This window comes from Polistes dominula, unplaced genomic scaffold, assembly GCF_049000335.1.
Source record: "Polistes dominula isolate Pdom_NZ unplaced genomic scaffold, Pdom_raw_medaka contig_75, whole genome shotgun sequence".
In the NCBI taxonomy this organism is placed as follows: Eukaryota; Metazoa; Arthropoda; class Insecta; order Hymenoptera; family Vespidae; genus Polistes; species Polistes dominula.
The window spans coordinates 2,969,391-2,979,788 of NW_028301003.1; the positions used below are offsets into that span (position 1 = coordinate 2,969,391).

General features: G+C 29.7%; 1 protein-coding gene across 1 annotated transcript; it reads left to right on the plus strand.

Moving 5' to 3' along the window:
* The first annotated feature begins 1,121 nt into the window (after positions 1-1,121).
* On the plus strand, positions 1,122-10,398 carry LOC107069616 (protein meiotic P26). The gene is made up of 9 exons (XM_015327067.2): positions 1,122-1,811; positions 1,884-2,215; positions 2,421-2,625; positions 2,726-3,221; positions 3,309-3,479; positions 3,566-3,816; positions 3,901-4,258; positions 4,921-5,153; positions 5,254-10,398. The coding sequence occupies exons 1-9, from the start codon at positions 1,125-1,127 to the stop codon at positions 5,356-5,358; spliced, it is 2,838 nt and encodes a 945-aa protein (XP_015182553.1). The 5' UTR covers positions 1,122-1,124; the 3' UTR covers positions 5,359-10,398.

The window sequence follows — 10,398 nt, forward strand, 5'->3', positions numbered from 1 at the left end:
AAGTAATAGAAGAAAATTAAATTATTAATCTCGTGGATAAATTTAAGGAAAGTGTCGAAAAAAACGTTACGTTCAATAATAATGTTTATACATGTATTCTTGATACCTTTTAACACTTCCCTATAAAAGTTCAGAATATATCTATCTATTCTAACAATTTAACACGAGATAATATGACGTACGCTGTGAATATTTATTGGAAAAAGTAAAAGAGTGATAATTCAAACAAATAACAACCAAAACAAGAAATAGTAAAGAAGGTTTAAGAAAATATTCGAGAAATTTGACGCATCGAGAGTGAGAGAAAAAGATAGAACTAGAAAGAAAGAGAGAGAGATAGAGTGGGGGTAGGGTTGGTGTACGTCTCTCTCTCTCTTTTACAAGAAGACCATCGAAATATATTTCATATTTAACAACAAAAAGAAAGATTTATATAAAAAAAGAAACGTAACATCGAGGACTGAACATATTTTGGGTGATCGTGGACCAAAAAAAAGCTAACTGACAAGAAATCGTTATTCGCACACACACTTCGGATTTAATCGCATTGTATAAGACGACGACGACGACGAAAACGTTATTCGATTTTTTCATTGCGCACTACGGTTGTGTCCGGTTCCTCCGGTTTTATATGCAACAGCATTAACATCAGCAGCAATTTACTTTGTTTATGTCATCGTGACGCCTATGGCGACGAAGTGTTTTGTTTTTCCCGATCGATGATGGAATATATCTCAAATTACATCTTATGATTTAGATTTTTGCGACAACTATTTTTGTAGTTCTACTATATACCATATTTAAAAAAAAAAAAAAAAACAAGAAGAAAGAAGAAGAAGAAAATAATCTTAAAACGAGGATAAACATTGATGTTTAACGATTTCATTAAATATCCCAGTAAACTTGTTAACAAAAAAAGGATTCGACACAATTAAGTAGAAACAAAAAAAGAAGAAGAAGAAGAAGATAGAAGTAAATTACACAAACTTGCTTTTATGATAATATAATAATAAATGATAATAACATTAAATCATTAGAGCGAAAAGATTAACAAAAGAACAATAAGTAATATTAATATTAATATTAATAATAATAATAGTAATAGATTGACTAAAGCGCAGGAGATGGCATCATCAACGATAGCTGTTCCTTCGGGAACAGTATCAATATCGACATCAGTTGTCGGTATTACTGGAAAGGATGAACTTGATGGTGGGGATTTGTTAAGCGAAGTTAGAAACATCAACAATGTTACTGGTTACAACAATAGTAGCAGCTCAGGTGATGCATTAGAAGAGATGACTTGTAACAATGGTAAAATAGAAGATCAACAATGCACCTTGTGTTCGAGCAAATTGTGCTCGCCACGTGTATTATCCTGTCTTCATGTATTCTGCGAAGGATGTTTAGATAAACTACTCATAAATGGAGCTGGAGATTCTAAAGTAGAATCTGTATTAAAATGTCCCGTATGTTATCAAGAAACTTCCGTCAGTTCCAAAGGCGCTGCATCTCTAACTTGTGATTATGTATTAACAAATATACTCGACATGTTTGCCATTGAAAATATGGCAGTTTTATGTACCTCATGCAAGGCTAAAGAAAACGCTGTTGCGCGTTGCTCAGATTGTGCCAATTTTCTCTGTCCTAATTGTAATACGGCACATCAGTTTATGCGCTGTTTCGAAAGTCACAAAGTCATCGCCTTTGAGGATTTGAAAAAATCTAAGGAAACTATTCCTATACATAAACCTATTTTTTGTGAATATCATCCTACTGAAAATATGAAATTTTATTGCTACACATGTCAGGTAAATTTCTAGTTTTTTTCTTTTCTTATAATAACCAAATTGTTCTTTTATCAATTTTGATATTTTGATTAGGAACCAATCTGTAATGAATGTCTTCTTATCGAGCACAAAGCACCGGATCATCAATATGAAAGATTAGCTGATGCTGAACCACGCGAAAAGGAAGAATTATTGAGTTTAATGTCAGAAAGTAAAACCAAAATAAAAGATTGCGATCAAGTTACAACGCAATTAGAAAATGCACTTAGTGAATTGCAAATACAACGTGATCAAGCTAAAGATTTAATAATGGAAACTTTTCAAAGTTACAAAGCTATTTTAGAGAAATGTCGAGATAATGCATTGGATGAGCTTGATAAATTACACTCAGAAAGAGAACTTGAAATAATGGATAGTTTCCATAAGTAAGTTTTAATCGTATTTACTCTAATTAGATCATTAACCCTTTGCACTATAATGCATGAAGCTTGTATGTAATATATTTTACAATTTAAACTTGATAAAACACGAGAGGGGAGAGAATTTGACAATTAAATCAAAGTGTAAAGGATTAATATAATTTAGATATTTAATGTATATTTAAAAATATTTATTCACTTTTTAATATAGTGTCGCGAAAGTTGCTGAAAAAATAGACGACGCATGCCGTTTTACATCTAGACTTTTGGATCATGGAGATACTGTGGAAATATTAGCTCTTCGTCGTATCGTAGGGACACAACTAATAAATTTAATTAAAAGTACCCCAAGTCCTCACATTACATTTTGTATAGAGTTCCAGACAGATTATGGTCATTTTGAAAAAACTATTACGGTATTTACTAAAAGTTACTTTATACATATTTTCCCTTTTTTCTTTTTTATTTTACACCGTTAAGGTAATAATATATTCTTTTTATTTATTTTTTATTCAGGAGGCGTTCGGTAAATTTCATACAGAAAGTACACCAATAACCAAAATTCTTCCAGAAATGAAACCAACCATACAAGGTATATCCTCTAATCAGCAAATCATTCACACTTCAATAAGTTGTCCTAGTACGATCAGTACAAGTTCTCCCATTTCAATTCCTGCCTCGATGCAATCCTCATTCGAAGGTGAACCTTCATTTATTATTCCACCTACAACTAGTCCTCAAAGTATTCCACCTCCCCCACCACCTGTTTCTCTTCCACCAGGCCCCATTCATGGATTGACTAGTATTCAAGAATATAATTTACAACAACTAGTTAGTTTAGCGGAAAAAGAAATTGTTAATGACACTCGTGTTATTGGACCCAGCTCTAATTCGAGTCCAACTCCTTCCTTTACACTAGTCGATTTATTTGCTGGCGATTTAAACTCTACCAATCATGCTATCAACAATTTACAAGCTCTTGCTAAATTAGGAAATACTCTTGGCAGTCAAGGTGAGAAACACTTACAGTATTTCTCTCTTATTTATTATCAAATCAATCATTTGCTCATACATATTACATTTCAATTTGTCTACGTAGATTTAGGGAGTGCAACAATTAATGGTACCGGAGGTCTAGTACTCGGGCGTGTACCTTCCCCTGGTATTATTGATGCACCTAATTTGAACACTTTAACTGCCAACAGTCTTATGAATGGTGGTTTCCAATCTCTTTCATCCTCCACTTCTCCTGTACTCTCACAGGCTGCTGGTAATTTAAATCTATTTAAATTTACCTCTTCATTTATTAGTTAAATAAAATTACTTACTATTTAGATATTTTTTCTTTCATTTTAGATGAACTTATCAATGATACGATACATAATATACCTGTAGTAGTAAGTAATCCGGTTGCCAATGTACCTAGTGCAGGAAGTGGAAACTATGCCCATCTTCGTACTAACAATACTAAATTAACACCAATGCAAATTCGAAGTAAATTTGGTCAATTGGGTCCCAGTAAAGGACAATTTAATTCACCACATGGATTTTGTTTGGGTTCCGACGAAGATATTATTGTTGCTGATACTAATAATCACAGAATACAGGTACGTTACAAATTTCTTAAGTTAAATATAATATAAAAAAAAATATGTAAGACTCATCATTGCATAGACATTTTCAAATGATAGGTTTTTGAGAAGACTGGTACTTTCAAATTTCAATTTGGTGTACCTGGTAAAGAAGAGGGTCAATTGTGGTATCCAAGAAAAGTAGCAGTTATGCGTAATAGTGGAAAATTTGTAGTATGCGATCGTGGAAATGAACGATCTAGGATGCAGATATTTACTAGAAACGGTCATTTTATTAAAAAAATAGCCATTCGTTACATCGACATTGTAGCTGGTTTAGCTGTTACAAGTCAGGGTCAGATTGTAGCAGTTGACAGTGTGTCACCTACTGTATTTGTCATCAGTGATACGGGTGCCCTTCTTAGATGGTTCGACTGCAGTGATTATATGAGAGAACCAAGTGATATTGCTATCAGTGGTAAAATCAATTATTATATATTAACATTGCATATACATAGGTTGGAACTTAAATAGTGGCAACTATTTATTCACAACCGATACAAAAGAGTTACATGTTTGCACCTGTTACTGTCCTTCAAAGTAGTCACCAGCGTTGTATAAAACCCGTTGCCAGCGATGTGGAAGGCGTAGTATACCGTTAGCAGAGCCTGTTCTGTTGATGGTGCGAATGGAGCGGTCTACTACTGCCTGCCGAATGGCAACAGTTCTGAAGCGAATGCCACGAAATGGAAATGGTGAAATCACCATAACTTTCACCATACTGGAGCTCTGATGACGCACTTTCAACTTTCGCGGCGACCCATAATGACGCCATTCATTGGATTGTCGTTTCAGTTTTGGTTCCAGAGATTCGACAGGCAGTAGACCGCTCCATTCGCACCATCAATAGAACAAGCTCTGCTAACGGTATACTACGCCTTCCAAATCGCTAACAACGGGTTCTACACAACGCTGGTGACTATTTTGAAGGACAGTAACAGGTGCAAACATGTAACTCTTTTGTATCTGTTGTGAATAAATAGTTGCCACTATTTAAGTTCTCCCACCTCTACGTACATATTGTATATTTCATATACAAATGAAATACTATACATATTAATTAATAATTTATTTCTACAGGAAAAGAATATTTTGTTTGTGATTTTAAAGGACATTGCGTTGTTGTATTTAACGAGGAAGGAAAATTTTTGCGTCGCATTGGCTGTGAGAGTATAACTAATTTTCCAAACGGAATTGATATTAGCGATGCTGGAGATGTTTTAATTGGTGATTCACATGGTAATCGATTCCACGTGGCTGTCTTTTCGAGGGATGGTTCATTAATTTCTGAATTTGAGTGCCCATACGTTAAGGTAAGATATATATATATATATATATGTAGGTAATATTTTGGTTAATAATAATCTATCAATAATTTGTTTGTAATTTTATTAACGTAATTGTATGTTGCAGGTATCTCGATGTTGTGGCCTGAAAATAACTTCAGAAGGATACATAGTAACGCTGGCTAAAAACAATCATCACGTTCTTGTGTTGAACACTCTTTACATAGTATGAAGTGAGAAAAGGATGATGATAATAATAATAATAACAATATCACTAACATTTCTTCAACATCGGAGCATCATCTATTTGGAAGTGCTCTATTTTCAACGAAGGATAAGGATTTAAAAAAAAAAAAAAAAAAAAAAGAAAAAAAGAAGGCATGCCCAAGACACACTAAACTACTTAATTATTGGGCCTATCAAAGCAATAGATACAAGTGCAGCAGCAGCAGCAGCAGCAGCATGCAGCATGCAGCTTTAATAGTTGTAAAAAGTATAATGCGTCCCTCTTCTATGAAAGTACCAACATTGAAAGGAGAAAAAGAAGGTAAATGTATATTTCCGACCAATCAATATCATAATAGTAATATACTTAGCGAAGTTGCATTTGGTAAACTGCCAGAGTATAAAAAATTAAACATAATTAAGCAAACGTAAAGAAGAAGAAAAAAAAAACATAATAATAATAATTAAAGAAACAAATAAGCAAAAGATAAGAAACACGTTAAAGGAAAAGAAAAAGAAAAAAAAAGAAAAATCTACCAAAAAATAATAATAAATAAATAAATAACGATGCAGTGTGTGTTGCGCTGATGACCCGAAGTCAATCAATTGAAGTTGCTTCTTTAGTAGAGGAAAGCAATTTTAACATAATGGCCTTTTCGTCAAAATAGGTCCGTGGTACCATAGTTTTTGACACGTCAGTATTTTAAGTATGTTTACAAATCAAATTCTAGTCTCCTACTAATTGAGCACTATATCACGGTTTTTTAGGATTTGTGCTTGAAATAAGGCGCTACTCTCTTCTTGGTCTTGGGGTTTATTTTTTTGTTTTTTTTTTGTTTTGTTTTTGCGATTTAATTCAATGGAAAAAAATAACTTCTTTGTCTTCTTTATTATTATTTAGATTGACTTAGTAGAATATCTCAAGGAATGTATATATATTATATAACGATTATATGAGAGATATGATATAATATATATATATATATATATAAATTATTATTATTATTTTTACTATTATTATTATATAAATATATATATATATATATATTAGACTGTTCTCTCTATCTCATAGAATTTATTTTTGTTTTGTTTTTGTTCTTAATTTTTATCTTCTTGTTTTTCTCTGTTTTTTTTTTTCTTTTTTTTTAAATTATATTATTATACAAATTATCTCTATTTTGTTTTTTTTTTTTCGTTTTGATAAAGTTTATAAGTTTGTAGATAAAATGGCAAAGAAAATGGATTAAAAAAAAAAAGAAAAAAAAACTATATACGCGCAGGATCGTTCTATATATTTCTCCATGTGAGTATCAAAGTTTTTTCTGTGCTTGTCAAATCCGAGAAGAAGAAAAGAAAAAAAAAATGATTAAAAAAAAAAAAAAAGTAAATGATAATAATTGCATGCTTCGAAGGTCGGTAGTAGTTTCATAGCTAATTCTCCTGCTTATTATTCTCATATCGTATAACATATTAAAAAAAAAAAATAATAATAATAATTAAGAAGAAGTTTAAGAGTTAGTTTGTCAACTTAACGAATTAAATAAAAAAAAAGAACTCTTAGGCTTTTATTAAATAGGACGCAAAGTTTTGCAACAAAAAAAAAAGAGAAAAAAAAAACTATTATACTCTGTCGCAGCGCGTTTTTGTGTCACAATATTGTTGATAAATGCGTTTATTATATAGAAGTTAAATGTGTCGTCAAAAGAAAGAAAGAAAGAAAGAAAAAATGAAACTTATGGTACGTTGAAAATCAAACATTTAGTTACTTATAAAGAAAGTCAAAGAAAGAGAGACAGGAAAAGAAAAATATGAGAAAAAGAACAACAAAAAAAAACAAACAAAAGAAGAAGAAGAAGAAGCCATCTTGCAGAACATATTTTAAAGCGCATGTATAAAAAAGAAAAAAAGAAAAAAAAACAGATTGAAGAATAACTATTTAGACTTGCCACTTGAGTAGATTCCATTTGTGCATTGTTAAAATTAGTAATGTGAGGTACATAATGGTTATACAATATTTACTCAGGATGCTTTATTATGGTCCATCTTTCACAAAAATCTACATATATATGACATTATCATAATATATATGGAAAGTCATATATGTATCATTCATATAATACATATATACATACGTACATATATATTATATATGATATATAATAGTATAATATACACATTGAGAAAAAGAAAAGGAAAAAAAAATGAAAAAAAAAAAAAAATTACACATACGCATATATATATATATATATATATATTTTTTTTATTTATTTGTATTTTATTATATTATATTATATTATATATATATATATATATATATATATATATAAAGTACAAATATATATGTGTATGCGCCTAAGGTGGTGCGTATATATATATGTGTATATATATTTATATATATATGTATATGTATATATATGCGTATATGAATTACTGGTTTTGTGGTGCTAACGAAACATTTTGCATCCATTAAATAACACATGTATATGTATTTGTTATTAACTTACACGTCAAAAATCATTTTCCTATTCTACAATAAGTGAAAATGATTTGGGCATAATGTATTATTAAAAAAAAAAAAAAACACAAGGGGTTCGTTATATAAGTGAAAACGACGTGCAATGGTGTCGCATAACTTTACCTATGTAAAAAAAGAAAAAAGAAAGGCAGAAGAAAAGGATAAAAAAAAAAAGAAAAATACCCAGAGACAAAAAAGTAACTAAACGTACAGTTTGCTAAACAACTTCTATTTGTGTATATACAATACGATGAGAGAGAAGATTCACGTAAAAGAAATGGAAGGAGATTAAATTCCATACATTAAAAAAAAAGCGCATACATATATAGAAATACACATATTTTTTAGGGTTGTTTACATACATGATGATCAGCCTTAAGATTTGATTGAAGTAAAGAAAAAGAAAAGAAAAAAAAAAAACAGAAAAAAAATGCTACATATATATACATTATATATATATATGTGTGTATACAGCATGTATATTTAAATATTTAGCAGCAGATTGCGCTCTACACACATACAACCTACTACAAACACCACCAAAATATTATTACGTATATTGTCTAAGATAATATTTGTTTACAAATATTATTATTTTTTGCCAAACCAAATCATACATACGTAGCACATTCGTATATATACATATATAGTATATATTTATACTTAAATATATATATATATATATATAGCTTTCTTATAGGGGTTTGCACATATTCAAAGTTATGAATGCTATTACTCCAACACACGCCCCCTTATACCCCCTACTAAAGTGCAATCCACTTATAACCCACCCACCCTTTCTGTAACAACCTTGACGGATTGCTGCTTATTAAGTAATTCGAATTTGTGTAGGAATCATTTTTGGAAGAACGAATATCACACGACGATTAACTAATATTCTTAAAAAAAAAACCTTTTCGTGTAAGATATCGATATATGTAGTTTATTGCACGAAATCCATATATATATATGTATGTATGTATGCGTGTGCGTGTCTGTATATATATATGTATAGAAAGAACAGTTAATATATTATACAGATACAGAAGGAGAACATAAATATATCCTAGTAGCACAAAATATTGAAAAATATTGAATACATGTGTATTTAATATTAAATACACATGTATTCAATATTTTTCAATATTTTGTGCTATTAGAGTATATATATATATATATATATATATATATATATAGAGGAAAATATTAAAAAAAAAAAGGAAAAAAAAATGTAAGATTGCATAGACATTTAGCATGCGCACTGATAAACTGTAAAAGAATCATCTCTGATACTTGTAGAAGTTTTTCATGCATACATATATATATACACATATACATACACCTAATATTATAGTATGCATAAAAACACAGCTACATACAACATACATATATATATATATATATATATAAACTAATTCTTATATATACATACATATATATATTTAATAGTCGTGGTTAGCAGAGTTATATAAATAATGCCTGTGATAATAGTATCTTCAGGATATAAGTTGTGTCCTTAAAGAGTCTCTGATGTTGTTGCTAGGTAAATATTAATTAGAAGTACCAATGAAAGAGAGAGCGTTCATGATTCGCATTGTCGTATTGTTTTTTGGCATTGTATATGTAAAGAAAACAAATCGTATGCTTGTTCCGTATACAATGGCATGCAATATATGTTTACGATGCAATCTATTTGCCTCCATTTAAATGGTACGTTAAATATGAGAAGAAAAAGAAGAAGAAAAAAATGAGAAAGAAAAAGAAGAAGAAGAAGATTAAGAAGGAAGACATGTAAAGTCAAAAAGAAAACTGGATGATTAACACGAAATGGCTGACCATTACAAACAGAAAAAGATAAACCACAAGAAGAGGATCTTTTACCTCAAAAAAAAAAAGAAAAAGGAGATAAACAAAATAATAATAATAATAATATTATTATATATTACGCTCACACCTTATATATATTTGAATATTTTAGTATAGATTTACTCTATTTACATACTTTTATCTGTGGAAGACTACTTGGCTAATTTTAGGCCACTGTTAAAATTTACCCCTTATTTGCCTTGATGTTTGAATTACACATACAATAATAAAATTAACAAAAAATAATAATAATTAAAAGAAAAGAAAAGATGAAGAATAAAAAACGACAAAGAAATGCTAAAGGAAGAAAAAGAATTATTAAAAGAAAGAAAAAAAAAAGAAAATACAGAAGACAGACAGACAGACAGAGAGAGAGAGAGAGAGAGAGAGAGAGAGAGAGAGAGAGAAAAGTGAAACGAAATTAAAAAAAAAAAAAAAAAGAAAAAATTCATTGTTACGTGTGGATGGTAATTGTGATAGATTTTTTGATGATTTTTACAATCTCAAAGTTCTTATTATCCTAAATATGTATAGAATTATATAGTCATTCTTCTACGTAATTGATAAATTTTTGCTTACATATTGTTAAACGAAGAAACAAACAAACAAAGAAAAAAAAAGAGTAAAGGAAGAAGAAGATAAATAATAATAATAATAATAATAATA

Coding starts and splice junctions, on each gene's coding strand:
- LOC107069616 (XM_015327067.2), top strand. CDS start 1,125: ATGGCATCATCAACGATAGCTGTTCCTTCGGGAACAGTATCAATATCG. Junction 1,812..1,883: donor TTTATTGCTACACATGTCAG/GTAAATTTCTAG, acceptor TATTTTGATTAG/GAACCAATCTGTAATGAATG. Junction 5,154..5,253: donor TTGAGTGCCCATACGTTAAG/GTAAGATATATA, acceptor TGTATGTTGCAG/GTATCTCGATGTTGTGGCCT.